The sequence below is a fragment of the Leptopilina heterotoma genome, unplaced genomic scaffold (assembly GCF_015476425.1).
Source record: "Leptopilina heterotoma isolate Lh14 unplaced genomic scaffold, ASM1547642v1 Lhet_142, whole genome shotgun sequence".
NCBI lineage: Eukaryota > Metazoa > Arthropoda > Insecta > Hymenoptera > Figitidae > Leptopilina > Leptopilina heterotoma.
This window is the reverse complement of record NW_025110861.1, coordinates 1-26,200: the sequence shown is the minus strand read 5'-3', so window position 1 is coordinate 26,200 and position 26,200 is coordinate 1. Positions and strand designations below refer to the sequence as shown.

At 22.2% G+C, this 26,200-nt stretch overlaps 3 protein-coding genes and 1 non-coding gene across 7 annotated transcripts in view; 1 reads left to right on the top strand and 3 right to left on the bottom strand.

Moving 5' to 3' along the window:
- Positions 1–10,200, bottom strand: part of LOC122498180 (titin homolog) — a 150,806-nt gene extending 140,606 nt beyond the window's left edge. The window contains exons 1-3 of one of the 3 annotated variants that reach the window (XM_043605807.1): positions 9,946–10,200; positions 8,654–9,075; positions 1,957–2,032 (exon numbers count right to left, since the gene is read on the bottom strand). In XM_043605807.1, coding sequence (XP_043461742.1) covers positions 1,957–2,032; positions 8,654–9,023 — 446 coding nt within the window. In that variant the 5' untranslated portion in view covers positions 9,024–9,075; positions 9,946–10,200. Of the gene's footprint in view, positions 1–1,956; positions 2,033–8,653; positions 9,076–9,694; positions 9,812–9,945 lie in introns of those variants that run through there. The other 2 variants (XM_043605809.1, XM_043605808.1) reach the window with 2 other exon arrangements.
- Positions 2,096–2,168, bottom strand: Trnaf-gaa. The gene has a single exon. It is a non-coding gene; the product is annotated as a tRNA-Phe (tRNA).
- Positions 10,201–10,408: 208 nt separating the features above from the next.
- LOC122498142 (metallophosphoesterase 1) lies at positions 10,409–19,132 on the top strand. Of its 2 annotated transcripts, none has more exons than XM_043605751.1 (9): positions 10,409–10,785; positions 11,440–11,585; positions 11,850–11,920; positions 12,004–12,144; positions 14,851–15,018; positions 15,095–15,306; positions 15,448–15,588; positions 15,659–15,814; positions 18,375–19,132. In XM_043605751.1, exons 1-8 carry the CDS (start codon positions 10,672–10,674, stop codon positions 15,812–15,814), a joined length of 1,149 nt encoding a protein of 382 aa, XP_043461686.1. In that variant the 5' UTR covers positions 10,409–10,671; the 3' UTR covers positions 18,375–19,132. The 2 variants fall into 2 exon arrangements, with proteins under 2 accessions (XP_043461686.1, XP_043461685.1); XM_043605750.1 differs by having other exon boundaries at positions 18,294–19,132.
- On the bottom strand, positions 18,750–20,379 carry LOC122498141 (transmembrane 9 superfamily member 4-like; the record flags this gene model as incomplete). Its single annotated transcript, XM_043605749.1, is given in 2 exon segments — positions 18,750–20,081; positions 20,196–20,379. Coding segments are annotated over 2 exon segments (424 nt in total), but the record flags the coding sequence as incomplete, so codon positions are not given.
- Between the last annotated feature and the right edge of the window lie 5,821 nt (positions 20,380–26,200).

Genomic DNA, 26,200 nt, shown 5'->3' with positions numbered 1-26,200 from the left:
ACCTTTCACTGATTTCTGAATTCAATATTATTCAAAACTTGAATAATTTTGTTAAATATATATTTATATACTTCTTATTTGTTTTTCTACAGAAAATAAAATTTATAATTTCAATTTAAAACCTTCTGAATACTTTCTAAAAATTCCAACTATAGTCCTTTCGAACTTCAATTATTTTCTACTGTTTTTAACTAAATTTCATCTCTAAATCAATTATTTAAATACAAAAATTCAATTTTTTATAATAATTGTTTATTTTAAAAAGATATTAAAGTAGATATAATATTTTCAAAAAAATTGTAATAAAGAAATTCTAAAAATTATTTTTTTAAAAATATTTTTAAATAATTTTTGAACGATAATAGTGTTTTAATTAAATGTCAAATTGAAAAATTTTCAAATAATTGAAATTAGATAAAACCTAATAATAATAATAATAATTGAAATTTGATACAATGTATTAAAAATAATTGAAATTTGGTAATAAATACTTTTAAAAATGAAAGAATTTTTGAAAAATATAAAAAAAAATAATAAAATTTTTAAGGGAAGGGACCAGTGCAATTCCAACTCATCTAAATTTTTGTTGTTTATGGGCGGTTAATATTTTTTCTAACAAATTTTGGTATTTTAAATTCAAATATGCTTCGAAAAATTTAAAAAAATTAATCAGTTAAAAACTTTTTTTATCAAAATTTTCAAAACAAAAATTTTAACTATACTCTCGTAATTTTTATTAATTTTCATTGCCGATTTTTTTATATACTTATTTCATAATTCTAAACAATTTTCAAAAATTTTGACTATTTCATAAAATTTTAATTTTTTCGAAAAATTGAAATTTATTGAAAAATAAAAAAAAAGTAAATCAGTTAAAAATTACTTTTATTAATTTTCTATAGTGTAATATGATTTCAGGTACTGGAAAATTGTAAAAAAAAATTTTGATACCCCTAAAAATGGTCATTTTTGATTGGCTAAAATTATTTTACTAGTAGTTCTTAAAAAATTCAACTACTTCCACATTTTTGCTATTATTTTTCTTTGCCAAATTTTTTGTAGTCTTTTTTTACGATTCTGAATAATCAATCGTATTGATTTTGGAAAATTTTAATTTTTTCAAAAAATAAAATTTTCAAAATGTCCGAAATTTTTTTTTTTTTAATTTTGACTTAGATAATAAATTATGCAAAAAAAAAAAAATTGTCCCCTTTTTAAAACGTAATTATCGATAGGTGGAAATTTCACCGGTCCCTCCCCTTAATGAATTTTAATTATAAAATAATATGAACATGTTTTTTCCAAAATTTTATTAAGTCTAAAAAATTAAATTTTAATTTACTTTGTTCGAAAATAATTGATTGTTAAAAAATTACTATAAAACATCTAAGAATAATTGTGTGTGTTCTCCGAAATGTTAAAAATAATTCTAAAAAATTTTAATGTTATATCATTTTTTGTGTGTATTTGAATTTTTTGAAATTATGTAAAAAATGTCTATTTGCAGAATTTTTCTTATAGAGTTTTTATGTTAAAATATAGTCCCGAATAATTTATTTATCTATTATTAAAATTTTCCGGGACTGATATTTTATACCTATACATAAAAATTATTTAAAATAAGTATTTTTAAAAAAATTTCACAAGTGGTACGAAGTAGAATCCTAACTCATTTTTAAAGGAACTAGAATCTTGACTAAATAAAATATTTGCGTTTATCTGAAATATGAAATCATGTTTTTTCTAATATTTAGTTTAAAGTCTCATTCAGATGAAATAAATTTATCTTATTGAATAAACAAAACGTTTTATGAAAAAAAGAATTATTTTTTCGCTTGTCAACCTTTCGCTGATGGTGTTTTATAAGTGAAACGGTTTGAAACAAAATGACCCGTATTTTTTTTTTAAACAAAACTTTAGCATAAAATTACATTATATAAAATAAAAAGTACTCACTCAGGTTGACTATTAATTTCATCAAACTTTTTCTTGTCTTTCTCTTCATCAGAGCTGATTATTAACTTTTCAGAATCTGTAAAAAAAAAAATGTTATATTGAATTTTAAATACATATATGAATATTTTTAAAAAAAAATTGCCGAAACCCGGGATTGAACCGGGGACATTTAGATCTTCAGTCTAACGCTCTCCCAACTGAGCTATTTCGGCTTGAGAAACTGCCGCCGATTACACTACGCAGTCAGACTTCATGACTTCTAATCGCAAGCATTATACATCACTTTCAACGTTTTCATAAAATTGAAATATTATTTATTCTTTTTAGAGTAAAATTGAAACTGCAAGTGAAAATGCCCTGTCATGTCAAGTTTTTGAGAAAATTAGTGTTAAAAATGAGAAAAGCGTGTTTTTAACCATCTTTGATTTTGAATAAAAAAAATATATATATTTATAAACATCTTTTTAAATTAATATTTAATTATTATCATTATATTAATATTTCAAAGAAATTAAGATTTACAAAAATTTCAAATTCAAACCTCTTTGAAATTCAACAACTTATGTAATATAATTAAAGATGTTGGAGTGATAAAATCATTATTTTATATTATAAGAATATTGTTACTGTAACTTCTTCAGAAATTATTTTCATCATTTCAATATTCAATTATTATTTTCTAGAATTTTTAACTAAAATTCTTCTCTAAATCAATTATTTTTAATAATTTTTGAAAAAAATTTTTGAGAATTTTCAAATCCATTTGTTTATAATTCAATTTTACGAAATGTTGATTATTCGAAAATTCTTCAATTAAATATATATATTAGAAAATAAAAACTTTAAATAATTTTTTTTAAAAATTCAATTAAACTTTTTCAAAAAAATTAATTCTACATAATTGTTAGTTAAAAGCATGAACAATTTAGATTTTTAAAAATTTTAATTTGAATCTTTTTCAAAATTCAATTATTTTTAAAGATTCACACTGTAATGCTTTTAATATTCAATTATTATCTAAAATTTTAACTAAAATTCATTTTTGAATCAATTTTTATTAGAAAATTCTACGATAATTATATTCAAATACAAAAATAAATAATTTATTGAATAATACTGATTGTTTCTTAACATTTAATTCTCATAACGAATTTTATCAACAAATTTTTTAAATGATTGAATTCTTTCGACGAATTTTAATAAAATTTTTAAGAATAATAATGACATTTTTCGAGGAAATTTATCAAAAAAAATTGTAAATAATTGAATTCCTGTGAAATTTTTATTGTTTATGAAAATAATTAAATATCTGCGTAGAATTTTATCAAAATTTATTTTTAATAATTGAATTCTTTTGGAAAATTTTATTAAAATAGTAGATAATGAAAATCATAGAATTGACCAAAATTTGTGAAAATATTTAAAATTTTGCCAAGAATTTTATTAAAATTTTTGAAAATAATTTAATTTCGTAGAAGAATTTCATTATTTATAAAAATAATAACAATTTTAACAAAAACTTTCAAATCCATTTGTTTACAATTATTTAATTTTACGAAATTTCGATTATTCGCACATTCTTCAATTAAATGTATATTAGAATATAAAAACTTAAAATAATTTTTAAAAAAATTCAATTAAACTTTTTCAAAATACAATAATTCTACAGAATTGTCAGAAGTATGAAAAATTCAAATTTTCAAAGATTTTAATTTGAATCCATTCATTTATTTCTCAAAAATAACACTATAATGCTTTTAACATTCAATTAATTTATTATCTAAAATTTTAACTGAAATTCATTTTTAAATTAATTTTTAACAAAGAATTCTACGATAATTCAAATATTCAAATACAAAAATAAATAATTTATTAAATAATATTGATTGTTTCTTAAAATTAAGTTCTCATAAACAATTTTATGGACAAATTTTTAAATAATTGAATTCTTTTAACGAATTTTAAAAAAATCTTTAAGAATAATTAAATTTTTCGAGAAATTCGATTAAAATTTGTATTAAAAATAATGGAAATTCTGCAATTTTATTACTTTTGAAAATAATTTAATTCCTAAAATAATTTTATTATTTATAAAAATAATTAAATCCCTGAAAAATATTTTATTATTTATGAAAATAATTGAATTATTGTGAAGGAATTTAAAAGAATTTTATTAAAAATTTTTAAAAAAATTAAATTCTTTTGAAAAATTTTATTAAAATAGTATCTCTAGATATCATGAAAATCATTGAATTCAGGAAAATTTTTTGAAAATAATTGAAATTTTGATATGAATTTTATTAAAAGTTTTTTAAATACTTAAATGTCTAAAAAGAATTTTATTATTTATAAAAATAATTGAATTATTGAATTTATAAATATTTATTTTATTTAAAAAAATTGTAAATAATTCAATTCATCTGAAATTTTTATTGTGAAAATAATTCATTGTTTGCGTAGAATTCTATTAAATTTTTTTGTAAATAATTGAATTATTTTCGAAAATTTTATTTAAATAGTAGATAATGAAAATCATTGCTTTGTTAAAATTTTTGAAAAAGAAATTAATTTCTACAAAGAATTTTATTATTTATAAAAATAATTGAAGTTTGAAAGAGAATTTTTAAAAATTTTTTAACATAATTGAATTTCTCCGAAGAATTTTATTACTTTTGAAAATAATTAATTTCTGCACTAATTTGTAACTTCTACAAAACTCAATTTTTTTCAGTATTTTTAACTAAAATTCTTCTATAAATCCATTATTTTTAATAATTAATTAAATATTGTATATTAAAAAATTTAACTAATTTCAGAGAATTAGAATTTTAATTATTATATTTTTCAAAAATCTAAATTCATTTTTCTATTTAAATTCAATAATTCATTAAGAATTGAAATTTTATAAATTTTAAAATTAAATCCTATTGAATAAGTTGATCTATTTATGAATATACAGCAAACGCAACTCTTTTAAAATTTAATTAAGGCAAATAAAACGAAAATTCTATTATTTTTAAAATTGATAATTCTATTTTAAAAAAAGTAAGAAAGAAGTTAGTCTAAAAAAAATTCAACACCTAAGATGGTCAAAAATACGCTTTTTTAATTTTTAACTCTAATTTTCTAAAAAAAATTCGACATGATATGGCATTTTTCTTTGCAGATTTTTAATAATCAGCGTGACAAAAACTTTCGAAAATGACCAGAACTATTCTGAAAAATTTCCTTAAGTAATTTGAGGAATTTCCAATTATGTGCTTTTCCGAAAATACTTCCACGTGGAACGACTATATAAATATACTATTTGACAGTTAATAAAACTTTTAATTTTAATTAAAAAATTGACAAATATTTTCTTAAAATGGAAGACTAAATTAATTGTTAAAAGTTAAATATTTTGGGGTAAAGATGATTTCCAACAAATTTCATTGCTTAATAATACCTAATAATAATAATTTCAAACAAAGTTGTTATTCAAAAAGTTTATCTGCTTTTTTACTATATAAAAGACACCTGTATTTGAACTATTTTAACTCGTAGAAATGTTATACTTTGACATGAAAATAAGTGACAGTGAACAAAAGACTGTAACGTTGAATTTGTTTGAATTTTATTATTTTTCGGATATTCCTTAAATTGTTAATTATAAATATTAAGCAGAATTTCCAAAATTCAAAATCAAGTATCAAAACAAATTTTTTTGAAATTTAAAAAAATATTTTATTTTAATTTTTAAAATAAGGAAAATTTTCTTTTCTTCAAAATAAACAATTCAGCGTAGAATCTACTGTAAGAATCGTTAAAAAAGTAAAAATCGATTTTTAGAACACATAGGTGCCTTTTAACATTTCTTGTAACAAGTTATGAATTCTTGTTTTATTTTTAGTATCATATACACGTGAAACACGTATGAGGTCATTTTTCTAGAACTTTTCAACTTCATTTTGTTTTTTTAATAATTAAAAAAATAATTTTAAAAAATTAAGTATTTATTTTCAGGGTTGCCACAGATCAGGGAAGTCAGAGAAAGGAGAATTGTTCAAGGAAATCAGGGAAAAGTCAGGGAATTTAATTAAAAGTACTGGAAAAAAATTAATTTTTTAGAATTCATAAGAAAATTCTGAATTTTGGTGACTTTTTGTTTGCCATTAAAACTATGAAACTACCACGAATTCTAATACAAAATTAATTAATTGAATTTTAAAAGAGTTACGTTTGCAATTTTCATAAATAGATGAACTTCAAAATTTTTCAATTTGAAATTTTTTAAAATTTCAATTTTCAATTAATTTAATTAGAAATTTTTATGAACTCGAATTTTTGAAAAATTTTAATATTTCAAATTCTTCTGAAATTAGTTAAATTTTTTAAAATTTGTTTAATTAATTATTAAAAATAATGGATTTATAGAAGAATTTTAGCTAAAAACAAATTAAAAAAATGAATTTTGGAGAAGTTACAAATGATTGCAGAAAGTCAATTATTTTCAAAAGTAATAAAATTATTCGCAGAAATTCAATTATTTTCAAAATTTTTTTTCAAATTATCGTCCAAATTTCAATTATTTTTAAAATAAAAAAAATAAAATTCTTCTCCGAAATTCAAATATTTAAAAAAAATTTAATAAAAATGTTGGTCAAAATTTCAATTATTTTCAAAAAAATTTCCTGTATTTAACGATTTTCAATATCTACTATTTTAATAAAATTTACCAAAAAGAATTCAATTAATTAAAAAAAATTTTGATAAAGTTCTACGCAAACATTTAATTATTTTCAAAAATAATAAAACTCATTGCAGAATTTCAATTATTTTTAATACAATTTTAATCGAATTTCTCGAAAAATTTAATTATTCTTAAAGATTTTTTTAAAATTCGTTAAAAGAATTCAATTATTTAAAGATTTGTCCATAAAATTGTTTATGAGAATTTCATTTTAAGAAACAATCAATATTATTTAATAAATTACTTATTTTTGTATTTGAATATTTGAATTATCGTAGAATTCTTTGTTAAAAATTAATTTAAAAATGAATTTCAGTTAAAATTTTAGATAATAAATTAATTGAATGTTAAAAGCATTATAGTGTTATTTTTGAGAAATAAATGAATGGATTCAAATTAAAATCTTTGAAAATTTGAATTTTTCATACTTCTGACAATTCTGTAGAATTATTGTATGTATTTTGAAAAAGTTTAATTGAATTTTTTTAAAAATTATTTCAAGTTTTTATATTCTAATATACATTTAATTGAAGAATTTGCGAATAATCGAAATTTCGTAAAACTGAATAATTGTAAACAAATGGATTTGAAAGTTTTTGTTAAAATTGTTATTATTTTTATAAATAATGAAATTCTTCTACGAAATTAAATTATTTTCAAAAATTTTAATAAAATTCTTGGCAAAATTTTAATTATTTTCAAAAATTTTGGTCTAAAAAAAAAAAAATAATAATAAAAAAAATAAAAAAAAAAAATAAAAATAAAAATATATATAAATAATATATAAATATATATATATATATATATATATATTATAATATATAAATATATATATATAAATAAAATAAAATAATAATAAAATATAAAATATAAAATTTTCCAAAAGAATTCAATTATTAAAAAAAAAATTTTGATAAAATTCTACGCAGACATTTAATTATTTTCATAAACAATAAAAATTTCACAGGAATTCAATTATTTACAATTTTTTTTTATAAATTTCCTCGAAAAATGTCATTATTATTCTTAAAAATTTGATTAAAATTCGTCGAAAGAATTCAATCATTTAAAAATTTGTTGATAAAATTCTTTATGAGAATTCAATTTTAAGAGACAATAAGTATTATTCAATAAATTATTTATTTTTGTATTGGAATAATTATCGTAGAATTTTCTAATAAAAATTGATTTAAAAATAAATTTTAGTTAAAATTTTAGATAATTGAATATTAAAATCATTATAGCCTGAGGTTTTGAAAATATAATTGAATTTTGAAAGGGTTTCAAATTAAAATACTTGAAAATTTGAATTTTTCACACTTAATTGACAATTCTGTAGAATTATTTTTTGTTGAAAAAGTTTAATTCAATTTTATTTAAATTATTTGAAGTTTTTATTTTTTAATATATCAATCAAAGAATTTCCAAATATTATAAATTTCGTAAAATTGAATTTTGAAAATTCCCAAAGAACTTTTTTGAAAATTATTTTAAATAATTGCTTTGAAGAAGAATTTTATTTAAAAATTCTAGAAAATAATAATTGAATTGAAGATATGAAATTAATTTTTAAGAAGTCAAAGTAACAATATTCTTATAATTCTATAAAATAATTATTTTATCACTCGGTCATCTTTAATTTATAAAACATGAAGAAGTCGATTGCTCCGAGTCGAAGACTCGGAGTGATCGATTTCTTCATGTTTTATAACAATTGTTTGTAAGTTGTCGAATTTCAAAAAGGTTTTAATTAAAAATTTTTTGAAAATCTTAATTCCTATGGAAAAATAATAGTGATTAAATATTTATTTAAAAATGAAGTTATTGATGTTTTGGAATAATTTTACAATTAAAGAAATTCGTAAATAAATGTAATATAAAATTTTTTTGAGTATCTAATAATTTTGAGAGTTAATCAGAATATTCTTTATAGTGTCAGGAAAATATAAGATTTAAATTATCATTTACCTTCCAGTCTACTTCTCGAACTGTCGCGTGCTTTCCACTCGCTAATTTCCTTTTTCAGTAAATAAAGCGTTTCAGCAATTTCCCTTTCAGTATTATTTGTTGATACTATTGATACACTGTCACTTTTTTCTCCTCGATCTGTAGATTTATTGAACTTAGATTGCACTTGTAAATTTGACTCATTTTGTTGAGAATTTTGCGGACTTGTAGATTGTTCACTGATATTTACATTTTTACTTCTTATCTCACGGTTCAGAGATATTTTAGAATTTTTCCATAAGGCATATTTTTTATTACGAGCCGTCAAATCGTTACTTGATATCGATTGAGATTGTGTCGAATGCTTTAAAGTTTTCCTGTTTTTTTCCATATTTAAAATTTATTGACAGACTACTAAAAGCATTTTTTATTTAAAGTTTTACCTGAAATTAATAAACATAATTTACATTAATTAAAATTATACGCATTTACCATAAATTTATAAATTTAATTAATTAAATTTAATTAATAAGTCTCTTGTAAAGAAATAAATAATAAAATAATATAAAAATGAATATATCCTAAAATTTTAACATAAATTAAATTTCCGATTGTAATTAAATCAAAATTTACACCTTTGTAAATTGTTATAAATTGGAGGTTATGATTAATTATTTATACGCAAAAATAATTTACTTTTTCTATAATTAATCCATTATTCTGTAAATCGTATCATTATAATTTCTCTGACGGACGAATTAATCTAGTTTTTTTTTATTTCGACAGTTTCTTATTCTGAAAACTTTTTTTTTCCAACGGGCGAAATAGACTTTTTTTCTTATTTCGCCTGTTTTATTCTGTATTATTCTTCTGACGGGCAAAATAAACTATTCTTCTTATTTCGCCCGTCACTGTGTATTTTTCTGTCAAGCGAAATAGACACTTCGAAAATTTAAACTAATAAAGATTGTTATTTTTTTCCATATTTTTATTATTTTTCAACTTTTTGATTTTATTTCCCTGTAAATTTTTTAATTCGTTACATAAATTAATGCTTGTCACCTGCCAGATGTTTCAGTTACATACATAACACCTGCTTTACTAAACAGATTCACGTGTTCAGTTCAAATTTTTAAAAAATAACATCGTCAAGAAAAATGACACAACCTCAAAATAGAACAAAAAATAACACTTGCAATCCTTGAAATAAATATTTTTATATTTCATAATAGCATTATATACTAATAATTACTTTTAACTAAAATCAAGAATTATAAAATGATAAAATTTTACGTAAATGGGATAATACTTACGTGCGTACTTATTATTTTGAAAATACCGAGTACCGGAAAACTTATAGTTTAGATTTCTAATTCCCAAGTATAACTTTCGAGAAAGAAATAAATTGTTTGTCATAAATGAAACTTTCTATATTTTTAATACATCACTTTTGATGTAAATTAAAAGTCTATTATTGTTATAAACCACTAAAATCACTTGTTAAAATGTTAAAAATGATTCGAATTTGTTGTTGTTTACCTTGGTTACTATCACCTGCTCGTGCCTGCTCGTCATGAACATGAAATATGCATTTCTGAACGGCAATAATGTAGTACATATAAAATGACTGTATTCTTGTAGGGAGGTTGTAGTTCTGGAACTTGTCGTGTTTCGTCAGTGGCGCAACGTACTAATACCGACAAAGTTGTAAATGCACCCTTATGTTTAGCTCGTTGCCGGCTGTGAAAGCACCTTCATCTCCTACCTGTAGTCGGCTGCTGTCAAATGTTGCACTGTTGCAGGACAATAACAAATACAACAAATAGATAAGATAAAAACTAGTTTTTATAATTTAAAATGACGATATATAATGACATTAAAAAATCTCTCTTTGACATAGTTACTTATAATTATTTACACGTATTTTTGTAAATATTTTTTAAATAAAATCATGAAAAATAGCCACAAATTGTGTTATTGGTGTTTACTTTATTACATCAAATAATAATTTAATAGGTGTAAAAACTTTACACGTCAAGATGATAAGAACGAAGAGATATTCCTGCAAATATTTAATTCTGTTGGCTATGTCTTCCGTTTTAATTTTGATGACATTTTGCGAGTACTTTATTTATTATATTGTTCTTATACAGGTTAGTATTATGTCAATATTATAAATATTCTATTCATTCTATTTGAAAATCATCCCCCTTGTAAACAATTAACAATGTAAGGCACATTAAAAATGTTCCTTAGTATCAAAAAATAACTGCTCTAAAACATTTTTAAAGAAATATACAAAAGAAAAAAGTTTACTACAATTTTTATCGTCGTTATACGAAACCTTTAAACTTGTTTTTCTGGAAAACACATTTTTGAAAAGGGGGAGACATTTTTTTCAAAATCTTCGGAACCGATTTTGAAAAACAAAAAACCATTCGATTTTTTATCTATGAAAGTATAGACAACAAATCTCTAAAATTTCACATTTTTGTATTTATAATTAAAAAATTTTTTAAAATTTCTTTTTATTTTGATATCTCATAGAAAAAACGTCAATCAGTTTGTCATCAATTTTTACTATTATAATCAATGATAAAAAATTTGAGGATTCTAATACCAAAGGTATTAAGAATCTCTTTGGGATTCTAATACCTTTAAAATAATTCCTGAAAAGTATTATATATTTTTTAAATTATTCGGCAATAAATTTAGTCGAAATTTAATGGAATGACTCATTAATAATTATCCAGATTATGTAGGAGACTCATTGACAAAAAAAATAAATTTGTATCATTTGTTACTAGTGTCATTGGCCTGTCATGGACCATCGAAACTTAGATCCAACAATCGTTCGTCCAACATTTGAGGAGAAACCTGTGCGAGCAATGTTTCTGGCAGACACACACTTGCTTGGACCTCGAAATGGACATTGGTTTGATAAGCTAAGAAGGTGCGACTAATTTTCTACTACAACATTTTTCTAAACTCAATACTTTTAAACTTATAATTGCTACTGAAAATAGGTCTACTTTTTAAAAATTTCCGCAAATTTCGAAAATTCATATGACTCGAAAATTTGAGTAATTATACAAAGATAAAAAAATATGTTTAACTATTTAACCGATTTTAAAATGTCGTAGGAAAATTTCACGTGGAATTATTGCCCACCTAAAAAATTAAGAAAACAAATTTAAATGTAATATCTTTTACTTAGGGAATGGCAAATGTACAGAACATTTCAAACTGCGATGGCAATTCATAAACCTGACGTAGTTTTTATATTAGGTTAGTTGATTGTATGCTAATGATTTATTTATTTATTTAACAAACAATTTTGTTGCTTATTTGCATTTCTTATTTCATTTTAGGTGATGTATTTGATGAAGGTCTTTGGTCTAGTCCAGAAGTATTCGAAGGCTATACGAAGAGATTTCGTTCCATATTCAGCGTTCCAAAGAGTACTAATTTGCATGTGGTGGCCGGCAATCATGATATTGGCTTTCATTATGGTATTTATCATTTTTAGTGAATATTCATATTATCAACAAATGTTTTACCAGCGTTGCCTCAGGTCAGGGAATTCAGAGAAAAGTCAGGGATTTTTATTAAAGTTCTGGAAAAAATTGAATTTTGAAGAAGTTACAAATTATTGCAGAAATTCAATTATTTATTTATTTATTTCAATTATTTTCAAAAGTAATAAAATTCATCACAAAAATTCAATTATGTTCAAAAATTTTTAAAATTTCTCTTCAAAACTTCAATTATTTTTATGAATAATAAAATTATTTTTAGAAATTAATTTTTTTTTTCAAAAATTTTAACAAGGTTCTTGGCAAAATTTCAATTATTTTTCAAAATTTAATTGAATTCTACGCAAACAATTAATTATTTTCACAATAAAAATGTCAAAGGAATTGAATTATTTAAAAAACTTTAATAATAAAATTCTTTTTAGGAATTCAATTATTTTCAAAAGTAGGATAAAATTGCAGAATTTCAATTATTTAAATTGAATTTTGGAGAAGTAACAAACCATTGTCGAAATACAATTATTTTTAAAAATAAAAAAATTCTTCGCAAAAATTTGATTATGTTCAAAAATTTTTTTTAAATCTCGTCAAAATTCCAATTATCTTTATGATTAAAAATCAAAATCTTCTACGAAATTCAATTATATTCAAAAATTTCAATAACATTCTTCGATAAATTTTAAATAAAATTTTCCAAAAGAATTCAAATATTTAAAAAAAAATTTGAAATAATTCTTCGTAAAAATTCAATTATTTTCAAAAATAACAAAAAAATTCACATGAATTCAATTAACAAATTTTTTATAAATTTCTTCGCAATAATTCAATTATTTTTAAAAATAATAAATTTTTTTACAGAGATTCAATTATTTTCATAAATAATAACAAAACTCATTGCAGAATTTCAATTATTTTTAATATAATTTTAATCAAATTCCTCGAAAAATGTAATTATTATTCTTAAAAATTTTATTAAAATTCGTCGAACAAATTTAATTATTTAAAAATTTGGTGATTAAAATCTTTATGAGAATTCAATTTTGAGAAACATTCATTTATTCAATAAATTATTTATTTTTGTATTTAAATAATTGAATTCTTGTGGAATTTTTTAATAAAAATTGATTTAGAAATTAATTTCTGTTAAAATTTCAGATTATAATTGAATATTTAAAGCAATAAAGGCAGAATTTTGAAAAGGTTTCAAATTAAAATCTTTGAAAATTTGAATTTTTCATACTTTTTAACTGACAATTTTGTATAGAATTAATTTTTTTCAAAAAGTTTAATTGTATTTTCATTAAAAATTATTTCATGTTTTTATTTTCTAAATATTTACTTAATTGAAGAATTTCCGAATAATCGAAAATTCTCAAGGAACTGTTGCAAAAATTATTAAAAATAATTGAAAATTGATAAATGAATTCTTTCGAAGAATTTTATTAAAATTTTTGAAAATAATTACATTTTTCATGGATATTTACTCAAAATTCTATTAAAAATAATTGAAATTCTGTGAAGAATTTTTGATTATTTATGAAAGTAATTGAACTCTTGCAACGAATTTTATTAAATTTTTTTTTAATAATTGAAATCCTGTAAAGAATTTTAATTTTTATGAAAGTAATTGCATTCTTGCAAAGAATTGTATTAATTTTTTTTAAATAATTGAAATTCTTTATTGATTTTGAAAATATTTGAATTTCAGCGAAGAATTTCATTATTTTTGAAATGTAATTGAATTCTTGTAAAAAATTTTTGATAATAATTACATTTTTCGAAGAAATTTACTTTTAAAATAGTATTAAAAATAATTGAAATCGTGTGAAGAATTTTATTATTTAGAAGAAGAATTGAATTTTTACAACGAATTTTTATTACATTGTTTTTTTAAATAATTAAAAACCTGTTAAGAATTTTATTATTTATGACAATAATTGAATTCTTGTAAAGAATTGTATAAAATTTTTTTTAAATAATTGAAATTCTGTAAAGAATTTTAATATTTATGAAAATAATTGAATTCTTCCAACTAATTTTATTACATTTTTTTAAAATAATTGAATTCTTTTTAAAAAAAATTTATTTGAATAGTAGATTTTGAAAATATTTGAATTTCAGCGAAGAATTTTATTATTTTTGAAATGTAATTGAATTCTTGGAATTTTTTTTTTAAATTGCATTTTTCAAGGAATTCATTTAAAATTTTATTAAAAAATAATTGAATTCATGTAAAAAATTTTATTACTTGTAAAAATAATTGAATTCTTACAACGAATTTTATTAAATTTTTTTAAATAATTGAATTCATGTAAAAAATTCCATTACTTGTAATAATAATTTTACTTGCAAAAATTATTTATAAAAAAATATTATTTTAAGTTGTTGAATTTCATAAAGGTTTGAATTTGAAATTTTTTGAAAATCTTAATTCCTATGGAATAATAATAATTAAATATTTATTTAAAAAAGAATTTATCGAATAATTTTACAATTAAAGAAATTCATAAATAAATGTAATGAAACTTTTTTTTGTGTATCTATAAAAATTTTGAGAGTGAATAAACTTATTCTTTAAAGTCAAGGAAAAAATGAAAATTTTTTCTGGAAATCAGGGAAAAGTAAAATTAATTTTTTGTGGCAACCCTGTTTACTGTAGTTTATTTATTGACTTCAATACAGTGATAACACCGTATTTACATCAACGATTTGTAAATGGAATGAAAGCTCCCAGTGTTCGAAGGATCAGTATTAGAGGAAATCATTTTATTTTGATAAACAGTATGGCTTTGGAGGGTGATGAATGTTTTCTTTGTCGATCAACTGAAATTACAGTAAAAAAAATTGCAAGTAAGTTTTATTTTCTACGCTTTATTAGGTATTTTTGAAAATACGAAAAATTAAAATCCATAACCAATTTTTTCAGAACAATTGAATTGTGCACGAGGTACTGAAGTTGTAGATTGTACAAAAAATAGTTCCATAAAACATTACAGTCGACCCATTATTTTACAACATTTTCCAATGTATCGTGAATCTGATGAAATATGCAGTGAATTGGACGAAGCTCCGTTAGACATAAAGAATAGTAAATTTCGAGAAAAGTGGGAATGTCTTTCAGAAGAAGCTACGAATCAGGTTCGACTTTTCTTTCAATTTAAAGAAATATATTGTCTAAATATTACAGTAATATTTAATTCTTTTAAACTGGAAGAAATAATAAATAATATAAATAATAAAGAAAAAATAAATAAATAACATTTTATACTCATGTTACAGCTTTTAGACATATTAAATCCAAGATTAATAGTCGATGGCCACACTCATCATGGTTGTAAAAATATTCACAGGAATAATATTTTAGAAATTACAATTCCTTCCTTTAGTTGGCGCAATAAAGACAATCCTTCATTTCTAATGGTAAACGAATAATAGAAGAAAAGACAAAATATTATTGAAAAATAGTTTTTTATTTACTTTTTTGTTTTAGGGGGAGTTTACACCTAATGATTATTCAACATCTAAATGTCACATGCCAGTGGAATCGACTGTTATTCGTATTTATGTATTTGGAATTATTGCCATTGTTATTTGCTTCTGTGTTGCACTCAGTCGCCGTTTTTCTTCGAAGTTTCACACGAATTAGGTCTCACACTTTATTTCTTAAATATTGTATAAATTTTGTCATTTTTTTACCGAAAGCTTGCCTTAACCCTTAGATGCATGGTCGTCATTACTATTGACTACATTTTTTTTTATTTTTAATTAAAAAAACTGCTTCTTTTTTTAAGATTATTAAGATAATTATTATCTAAAATTTTAACTGAAATTCATTTTCAAATCAATTTTTATTCAGGGTACTTTTTTTAGATTTCAGTCACTAAAAGCTCCTATTTCTCTTTTTCTTTTTTTTTTGAGAATTTCCACTAATTTAAATTCGCTAATACTAGAAATCAAAAACTATTCTCAAAAATTATGATCAATTTCTTTAAAACGATTCAATTATTTTCAATAAATATTCGAAATTTAATTATTTTCATAAAATTTCGCAAAAGAATTCAATTATTTAAACAAAAAATTTATAAAATTCATCAAAAATTCAATTATTTTCATAAATAAAAAAATTCCTACAGGAATTCAATTAATTTAGAATAGAATTTTGAAAAAAATTTCGAAAAAATCAATTATTAAACAAAATTTTTTATACAATTCTTCACAATAATTTAATTACTTTCACAAATAATAACATTTTTCATGGAAATTCATATTTTTAAAAATTATAATCAAATTCTTTAAAACGATTCAATTATTTTCAAAAAATAGACGAAATTTAATTATTTTCAATATCTAGTATTTTCATCAATTTCGCAAAAGAGTTCAATTATTTAGAAAAAAAATTTATAATAAAATTCATCCAAAATTCAATTATTTGCATAAATAATCAAATTGCCACAGGAATTCAATTAACTAAGAATAGCATTTTCTAAAAAAATTTCGAAATTTTATAAGAATTCAATTACTTTTACTAATAATAACATTTTTCATGGAAATGCAATTATTTAAAAACATTTTTGATAAAATTCTAAGAAAGAATTCAATTATTTGCATAAATAATAAAACTCATCGAAGAATTTCAATTATTTTGAATACTATTTTAAATTAATTAATAGAGAAACTCAATTATTTTCACAAATAAAATTTTCCACAAGAATTTGATTATTTAAAATTAAATTTTCATAATAATATTTTTTATATTTCGAAAAAATTAATTATTTAAAACAATGTTTATAAAATTATTATGAAGAATTCAATTATTTTCAAAAATAACAAAATTTTTCACAGAAATCCAATTCTTCTTAAACATTTTAATAAAATTTTTCGCAATAATTCAATTAGTTTCATAAATAATAAAATTTATCGCAGGATTTCAATTATTCTTAATACAATTTTACAGGAATTAATCGAAAAATGTAATTATTCTTAAAAATTTAATTTAAATTTCTCGAAAAAATTAATTAATTAATTATTAATTATTTTAAATACAATTTTAATTGAATTTTTTTGAAATAATTCAATTATTCTTTTAGATTTTAATAAAATTCTTCCCAAGATTTCAATTATTTATATATAAATAATTTTTTGAAAGAATTCAATTATTAAAGATAAATAACAAAATTATTCCCGAAAATTCCATTATTTTTAAAATTAATAAATTTCTTCTTGGAAATTCAATTATTTTCAAAAGAATTTAATAAAATGCTGCACAGACATTCAATTATTCTCAAAAATTTTAATATAATTCTTTGTAAAATTTAATTATTGTTAAAAACTTTTCGTAATTCAATGATTTTTAATATTTACTATTTTCATAAAATTTCCAAACAGAATTCAATTATTTAAAAAAGAAAAAATAAATAATTTATTGAATAATTGAATGTTTCTTGAAAATGAATTCTCATGCAGAATTTTATCATCAAATTTTTATATAATTAAATTGTTTTTGACGAATTTTAATAAAAATTTTCAGAATAATTACATTTTTCGAGGAATTCGATTAAACTTGTATTCAAAATAATTAAAATTCTGCGATGAGTTTTACTATTTATGAAAATAATTGAATGTTTGCGAAGATGGAATTTTATTAAAATTTTTTAAAATTCTGTTGGAAAATTTTATTATATTAGAAAATATTGAAAATCATTGAACTATTGAAAATTCTTAAAAAAAATTGAAATTTTGACAAGATTTTTATTAGAATTTTGGAAAATAATTGAATTTCGGAGAAAAATTTTATCTAATTATATTCATTCAAAATTGAAATTTTATAAAATTTTATATTGAAATCTTTTAAAGTTCATCTATTTATGAAACTTATAAACGCAACTCTTTTGAAATCCAATTAATTTTGAAATATTGAAGTAAAATTATTCATTAAATAATTTATGAGTTATAATTTTGTGATAGTTTTTGAAAAATTAAGTTATTTAAAAAGAAATTATTGTCAGAAATAAAAAAAAATTGAAGGTTTTGTATTAGAATTCGTGGTAATTTTATAGTTTATGAGGCCAACAAAAAACACAAAATTCAGAGTTTTTTTTATAAATTCTAAAAAAATTTTTTTCCAGTACTTTTAATAAAAAAGAATTCAAAATGGCGGATCCAATATGGCGACCAACTTTCACTGAAAGTATTCAATTTGTTTGCAGATTTTTGACTGAGATAAAAAATCGTATGCTTCTAAGGGTCAAAATCAATTTTAGTTTAAAAAAATTTTCGATACTTCTTTTTCCTTTTATTTAAAGTTGTGCGAAGTGCGCCAACTGACGACAGTTCGAAGTTACATTGCGCAAGAGTCAAAGTAAATTATTTTAAAGTGTAATTAGTATATTTTATAATGTAAAATAAGTCTTGTACAGAAATTTTATAAATAAAAATATTGAAACAAAAAATGAATTAAAAATAATCTCTAAAAAACAAACGTATAATTGAATTGTATATTGTAAAAATTGTTCCTTTTCTTTCAAAAAAACAATTTTATTTGTGTTTCGTAACAGAGATAAATTATCGAGAATAAAAAACAATTAATATCGAATTGTTTTTATTTCACAAATAGTAAAAGTAATTAATAAAAAGATATAAAGAAAATTCGCTGAAGTAAATAAATTCTTAAATTATTTACGTACATATTTACAATGCGTATTCTTAATATTAACAATTATTTCAACGAGCTATGTATGAATGAATTCTGCTGTCGATTACAAAGTACATTATATATTTTTTCTAATATAATCAAAAATCGCAAAACAGTTAATAGAATTTTTCATTCATCGCTAAATTATTAAACAAAAAAATATATCCGAATCCCGTATATGAAAATTACAATTAATTACGATTCTTCTTTAAATTTTATTAAAATAATCTTCTTTATCCCCATTACGATTTTTTCATTTCCCTAAATTAATAATCCACTACTTCCGTTCTATTATTGTTTGTAATTATAGAAAAAGTAAAATGGAGTATTAAACTGCATTTCAAAAATATATTTTCAAATTCTAACTACGATAATGTTATTAAACCTATTGATGAATGACTGAAATATGTTATTCTCTTTTTTCTTTAGTTTCATTTTGGATGGAATCAATAGAATATAAAGGATAACCTTTAGTTCAATTGCAATTTAGATTTCAAACAAAAATCAATAGCTTGAGACTCAAAATTGTTAATAATCATCTCCTTCATATTTCCTTCATATTTTTTATAATATAAAACTAGATTTGAATATAAAATATCTTTAATTTTTTTTATAAACAAAATTCATTGACAAAAATTACTAACTTTTCTTATCAACTCTCGAGTTAAGTGATAGTTTGATTTCTTACAGTACAATATTAATTCTAAATTTTTTTAGTTTTTCAGTGACAATATACGACTTGAAGTTTCATAGAAATTTCAATTCTTACAAATAAAAAAAAAACTTGATACAATCACGAGTTTAGGGATAAACTGTTAAAAAGAAACGGTGTTAAATGATAATTGTAGAGGAAATTATCATTGTATCGCCTAGAAATGATATATTAAAGATCTCATATTCTTTTGCTCGTTAAGTTTCTCATCCATTCATTCACACATAACGAATACTTGTAGTCTTATTGACAGTTCGGGGGATTTTTTGACTAGTCTATTTTTACAGCGGCGTATATTTTTCGAATGAAGGCATAAGCAGCGAAAAATCCAATCGTACCGGTCAAAAGCCAAAAAGTTAAGACCATTAACGCCGTGTAGCCAAAGTACAATAATGTTGGAACTAATTCTGTGATTTCCAATTTTGTCATGAAATAAAATATGGAATAGGCTAAAATATACACTGCTGATCCACCACTCACTACAAATGTTCTCCACCACCACCTGTAATCCTGAAAATAAAAACAAAAACTGTTTGCAAAAAACTATACAATAAAAAATTATTTTAAAAATAAAATTATTTTATTATTTAAAGTTTTTAGAAATTTTTCAATTAAAATTCTTACCTCTCCGCAAAGTTGGAAATACACCATGACTATCGATATTTGAGAACATGATATAACAAGTATGCAGAAGACGAGGAATAAAAATCCAAAGAGATAATAAAATTGATTCTCCCAAAGAGCAGTGAGAATGAAAAATAGTTCAATGAAAACTGCTCCAAACGGCAAAATCCCCGCCATCAGTGTACTAAAAATAAAAAGTCATTTAGTTAATAACAATTAATATTAAATTAAACTAATAATCGCTTCTAATTCTCTTGTAACTTATTTATCTTTTATCAACAAAATATTTTAATCATTATTATTCTTCCACAACAATTAAGATTTTCAAAAAATGTCAAATTCAAACCTTTATAAAAAATCGATATCTTCATGTTTTATAATAATTTAAATTTTCATAAAATTTTCCAAAAAAATTAAAATATTTACAAACATTTGAATAAAATTTCTAGCAAGAATTCAATTATTTTTACATGAATTCAATTATTTAAAAAAAAATGGAATAAAATTCGTTGTAAGAATTCAATTACATTTCACAAATAATTAAATTCTTCGCTGAAATTCAAATATTTTCAAAATCTTCTATTTTAATAAATAAAATTTCTCAAAAAGATCGATATCTTCATGTTTTATAATAATATAAATTTAACTAAAATTTTCCAAAAAAATTAAATTATTTACAAAAAATTTAATAAAATTCTTCGCAAGAATTCAATTATTTTTACAAGTAATGGAATTTTTTACATGAATTCAATTATTTGAAAAAATTTAATAAAATTCGTTATAAGAATTCAATTATTTTTACAAGTAATAAAATTTTTTACATGAATTCAATTATTTTTTAATAAAATTTTAAATGAATTCCTTGAAAAATGTAATTTAAAAAAAAAAATTTTCCAAGCATTCAATTATATTTCAAAAATAATGAAATTCTTCGCTGAAATTCAAATATTTTCAAAATCTACTATTTAAATAAATTTTTCTCAAAAGAATTCAATTATTTAAAAAAAATTTAATAAAATTCGATGTAAGAATTTAATCATTTTCATAAATATTAAAATTCTTTACAGAATTTGAATTATTTATTTATTTATTTATTTATTCAAAATACACTCCCGCAGTCCAATTTTGGACCATAAATGAGTATCTAAAAAAAACATAAAATAATTAAGTAACAAAATAATAAAAGTAAACGAAAAAAAAGTTATAAATTTGCAACAGAAAGTTATTCTTTTAGTATACTTAATCATTTTAGGACAAAAATATTTCAAGGCTGCTCACGTAGGCCGATTACATATTTTTTTGCACAATCAGCAAATTTAAGTTAAGAAGCCATAAACAAATTTAAAAAAAAAAAATTTTACACAATTCTTTACAAGAATTCAATTATTGTCATAAATAATAAAATTCTTAACAGGTTTTTAATTATTTAAAAAAACAATATAATAAAAATTCGAAGTGAAAATTCAATTATTCTCCTAAATACTAAAATTCTTCGCAGGATTTCTATTATTTGAAAAAAATATAATTTTACAAAAATTATTAGGGAAAAGTATGAAAAATTCAGATTTTCAAAGATTTTAATTTCAAACTTTTTTAAAATTAAATTATTTCTAAAAATTACTCTGTAATGCTATAAATATTCAATTATTATCTCATATTTCAACTAAAATTCATTTTTAAAACAATTTTTATTAGAAAATTCTACAAAAATTCAATAATTTAAATACAAAAATAAATAATTTATTATAATTATTATTATTGTAATTGACACTATCTAAAAAATTTGATTAATTTATTTTTGCGAAGAAATTAAAACAAGTTGATCATTTCATGATCATTTAGCTTCATTAATACAATATATACCTATTGTATAATTTTTTTTTGGAATAAGTGCGATTCCATGGGAGATTTTAGTTTTTTCGGAGTAAGTAAACCAATTGCAATGAAATTTTGGAATTTAAATCTACACATAAAAAGACATATTTCCACCAAATATTACGTCAAAATATTCAGTAGTTTTTGAGATGTCAAAATTTTGGAAAAATTTTGAAATCGTTATATCTTCTTTCCATCTTGACCAAATCACTTAATTTTTTTTGGAGAAAATTCAGCATAAAAAAACGAAAAAGTTTTTTATATTATGTTTCTACAAAATTTTTGTAAACAAAAAATTTATTAAATAATAATTGAATAACTTTTGAATAGCTTCACGGAATTGAATGAAATAAACACTAAAATAATCTTACTTTTGATTTCTTTAAGATTCCGAAAAAAATACCTGGCAACGAGATTGTCTTCATATAATATTTTTAATATTTTTGTTCACTTATGAGCGTAAACATTACAAGTTTCTGCTACTAAACGTGCAAATTTAGGTGCGCGCGCAGACCTCTCTCTCTGAAACCGGAAATTCGGAGATGATTAGAAAGAGAGGTCTGCGCGCGCACCTGAATTTGCACGTAAAGTAGCAGAAACTTCTAATGTTTACGCTCATAAGTGAACAAAAATATTAAAAATATTATATGAAGACAATCTCGTTGCCAGGTATTTTTTTCGGAATCTTAAAGAAATCAAAAGTAAGATTATTTTAGTGTTTATTTCATTCAATTCCGTGAAGCTATTCAAAAGTTATTCAATTATTATTTAATAAATTTTTTGTTTACAAAAATTTTGTAGAAACATAATATAAAAAACTTTTTCGTTTTTTTATGCTGAATTTTCTCCAAAAAAAATTAAGTGATTTGGTCAAGATGGAAAGAAGATATAACGATTTCAAAATTTTTCCAAAATTTTGACATCTCAAAAACTACTGAATATTTTGACGTAATATTTGGTGGAAATATGTCTTTTTATGTGTAGATTTAAATTCCAAAATTTCATTGCAATTGGTTTACTTACTCCGAAAAAACTAAAATCTCCCATGGAATCGCACATAACTATTTAAAAGTGTTAAGATACACATGCTAGTGTATCGATATACAATCAAGCGTACGCCGCTCTATGGTCAATAATCAAGAAACGTTTTTACGAAATTTTGATTGTCTGATGACGTACGGGTGGACCTGCTACTACTAAAAAATTGAAATAAAATTCTCTATTCTTCAGGATTGAGTAGGGCTCAGTCCCTACTAGAACTCTGGAAAATTTCAGATGATTAGAATGGTTAAATTTGGAAGAAATAAATTTTTATTTTCGTTTTTACCAAATTTTGATTGTCTGATGGCGTTCGGGTGAGGGTGCTACTACTAAAAAATTGAAATAAAATTCTCTATTCTTCAGGATTGAGTAGGGCTCAGTCCCTACTAGAACTCTGGAAAATTTCAGATGATTAGAATGGTTAAATTTGGAAGAAATAAATTTTTATTTTCGTTTTTACCAAATTTTGATTGTCTGATGGCGTTCGGGTGAGGGTGCTACTACTAAAAAATTGAAATAAAATTCTCTATTCTTCAGGATTGAGTAGGGCTCAGTCCCTACTAGAACTCTGGAAAATTTCAGATGATTAGAATGGTTAAATTTGGAAGAAATAAATTTTTATTTTCGTTTTTACCAAATTTTGATTGTCTGATGGCGTACGGGTGGACCTGCTACTACTAAAAAATTGAAATAAAATTCTCTATTCTTCAGGATTGAGTAGGGCTCAGTCCCTACTAGAACTCTGGAAAATTTCAGATGATTAGAATGGTTAAATTTGGAAGAAATAAATTTTTATTTTCGTTTTTACCAAATTTTGATTGTCTGATGGCGTACGGGTGGACCTGCTACTACTAAAAAATTGAAATAAAATTCTCTATTCTTCAGGATTGAGTAGGGCTCAGTCCCTACTAGAACTCTGGAAAATTTCAGATGATTAGAATGGTTAAATTTGGAAGAAATAAATTTTTATTTTCGTTTTTACCAAATTTTGATTGTCTGATGGCGTTCGGGTGAGGGTGCTACTACTAAAAAATTGAAATAAAATTCTCTATTCTTCAGGATTGAGTAGGGCTCAGTCCCTACTAGAACTCTGGAAAATTTCAGATGATTAGAATGGTTAAATTTGGAAGAAATAAATTTTTATTTTCGTTTTTACCAAATTTTGATTGTCTGATGGCGTACGGGTGGACCTGCTACTACTAAAAAATTGAAATAAAATTCTCTATTCTTCAGGATTGAGTAGGGCTCAGTCCCTACTAGAACTCTGGAAAATTTCAGATGATTAGAATGGTTAAATTTGGAAGAAATAAATTTTTATTTTCGTTTTTACCAAATTTTGATTGTCTGATGGCGTACGGGTGGACCTGCTACTACTAAAAAATTGAAATAAAATTCTCTATTCTTCAGGATTGAGTAGGGCTCAGTCCCTACTAGAACTCTGGAAAATTTCAGATGATTAGAATGGTTAAATTTGGAAGAAATAAATTTTTATTTTCGTTTTTACCAAATTTTGATTGTCTGATGGCGTACGGGTGGACCTGCTACTACTAAAAAATTGAAATAAAATTCTCTATTCTTCAGGATTGAGTAGGGCTCAGTCCCTACTAGAACTCTGGAAAATTTCAGATGATTAGAATTGTTAAATTTGGAAGAAATAAATTTTTATTTTCGGTTTTACCAAATTTTGATTGTCTGATGGCGTTCGGGTGAGGGTGCTACTACTAAAAAATTGAAATAAAATTCTCTATTCTTCAGGATTGAGTAGGGCTCAGTCCCTACTAGAACTCTGGAAAATTTCAGATGATTAGAATGGTTAAATTTGGAAGAAATAAATTTTTATTTTCGTTTTTACCAAATTTTGATTGTCTGATGGCGTTCGGGTGGACGGGTGCTACTTCTAAAAAATTGAAAATAAAATTCTCTATTCTTCAGGATTGAGTAGGGCTCAGTCCCTACTAGAACTCTGGAAAATTTCAGATGATTAGAATTGTTAAATTTGGAAGAAATAAATTTTTATTTTCGTTTTTAAACCAAATTTTGATTGTCTGAATGGCGTACGGGTGGACCTGCTACTACTAAAAAATTGAAATAAAATTCTCTATTCTTCAGGATTGAGTAGGGCTCAGTCCCTACTAGAACTCTGGAAAATTTCAGATGATTAGAATGGTTAAATTTGGAAGAAATAAATTTTTATTTTCGGTTTTACCAAATTTTGATTGTCTGATGGCGTTCGGGTGAGGGTGCTACTACTAAAAAATTGAAATAAAATTCTCTATTCTTCAGGATTGAGTAGGGCTCAGTCCCTACTAGAACTCTGGAAAATTTCAGATGATTAGAATTGTTAAATTTGGAAGAAATAAATTTTTATTTTCGTTTTTACCAAATTTTGATTGTCTGATGGCGTACGGGTGGACCTGCTACTACTAAAAAATTGAAATAAAATTCTCTATTCTTCAGGATTGAGTAGGGCTCAGTCCCTACTAGAACTCTGGAAAATTTCAGATGATTAGAATTGTTAAATTTGGAAGAAATAAATTTTTATTTTCGTTTTTACCAAATTTTGATTGTCTGATGGCGTTCGGGTGAGGGTGCTACTACTAAAAAATTGAAATAAAATTCTCTATTCTTCAGGATGAGTAGGGCTCAGTCCCTACTAGAACTCTGGAAAAATTTCAGATGATTAGAATTGTTTAAATTTGGAAGAAGATACATTTTTATTTTCGTTTTTACCAAATTTTGATTGTCTGATGGACGTAGGGTGGACCCCACTCCCTTCAGTAAGGATCTGCTAATACTAAAAATTGAAATAAAATTCTTCTCATTCTTCAGGATTGAGTAGGGCTACAGTCCCCTACTAGAACTCTGGAAAATTTCAGATGATAGCATTTGTTAAATTTGAAGAGATAAATTTTTATTTTCGTTTTTACCAAATTTTGATTGTCTGATGGCGTCTGGGTGTAGGGTGCTACTACTAAAAAATTGAAATAAAATTCTCTATTCTTCAGGATTGAGTTAGGGCTCAGTCACCTACTAGAACTCTGGAAAATTCAGAATGATTAGAATGGTAAATTTGGAAGAAATAAATTTTT

What these genes read in the sequence shown, in the direction of transcription:
- LOC122498142 (XM_043605751.1), top strand. Translation starts at nt 10,672, where the DNA reads ATGATAAGAACGAAGAGATATTCCTGCAAATATTTAATTCTGTTGGCT. An exon ending in TGACGTAGTTTTTATATTAG is followed by an intron (nt 11,921 to 12,003) that starts GTTAGTTGATTG and finishes ATTTCATTTTAG; the next exon opens with GTGATGTATTTGATGAAGGT. An exon ending in TGATATTGGCTTTCATTATG is followed by an intron (nt 12,145 to 14,850) that starts GTATTTATCATT and finishes ACTTCAATACAG; the next exon opens with TGATAACACCGTATTTACAT.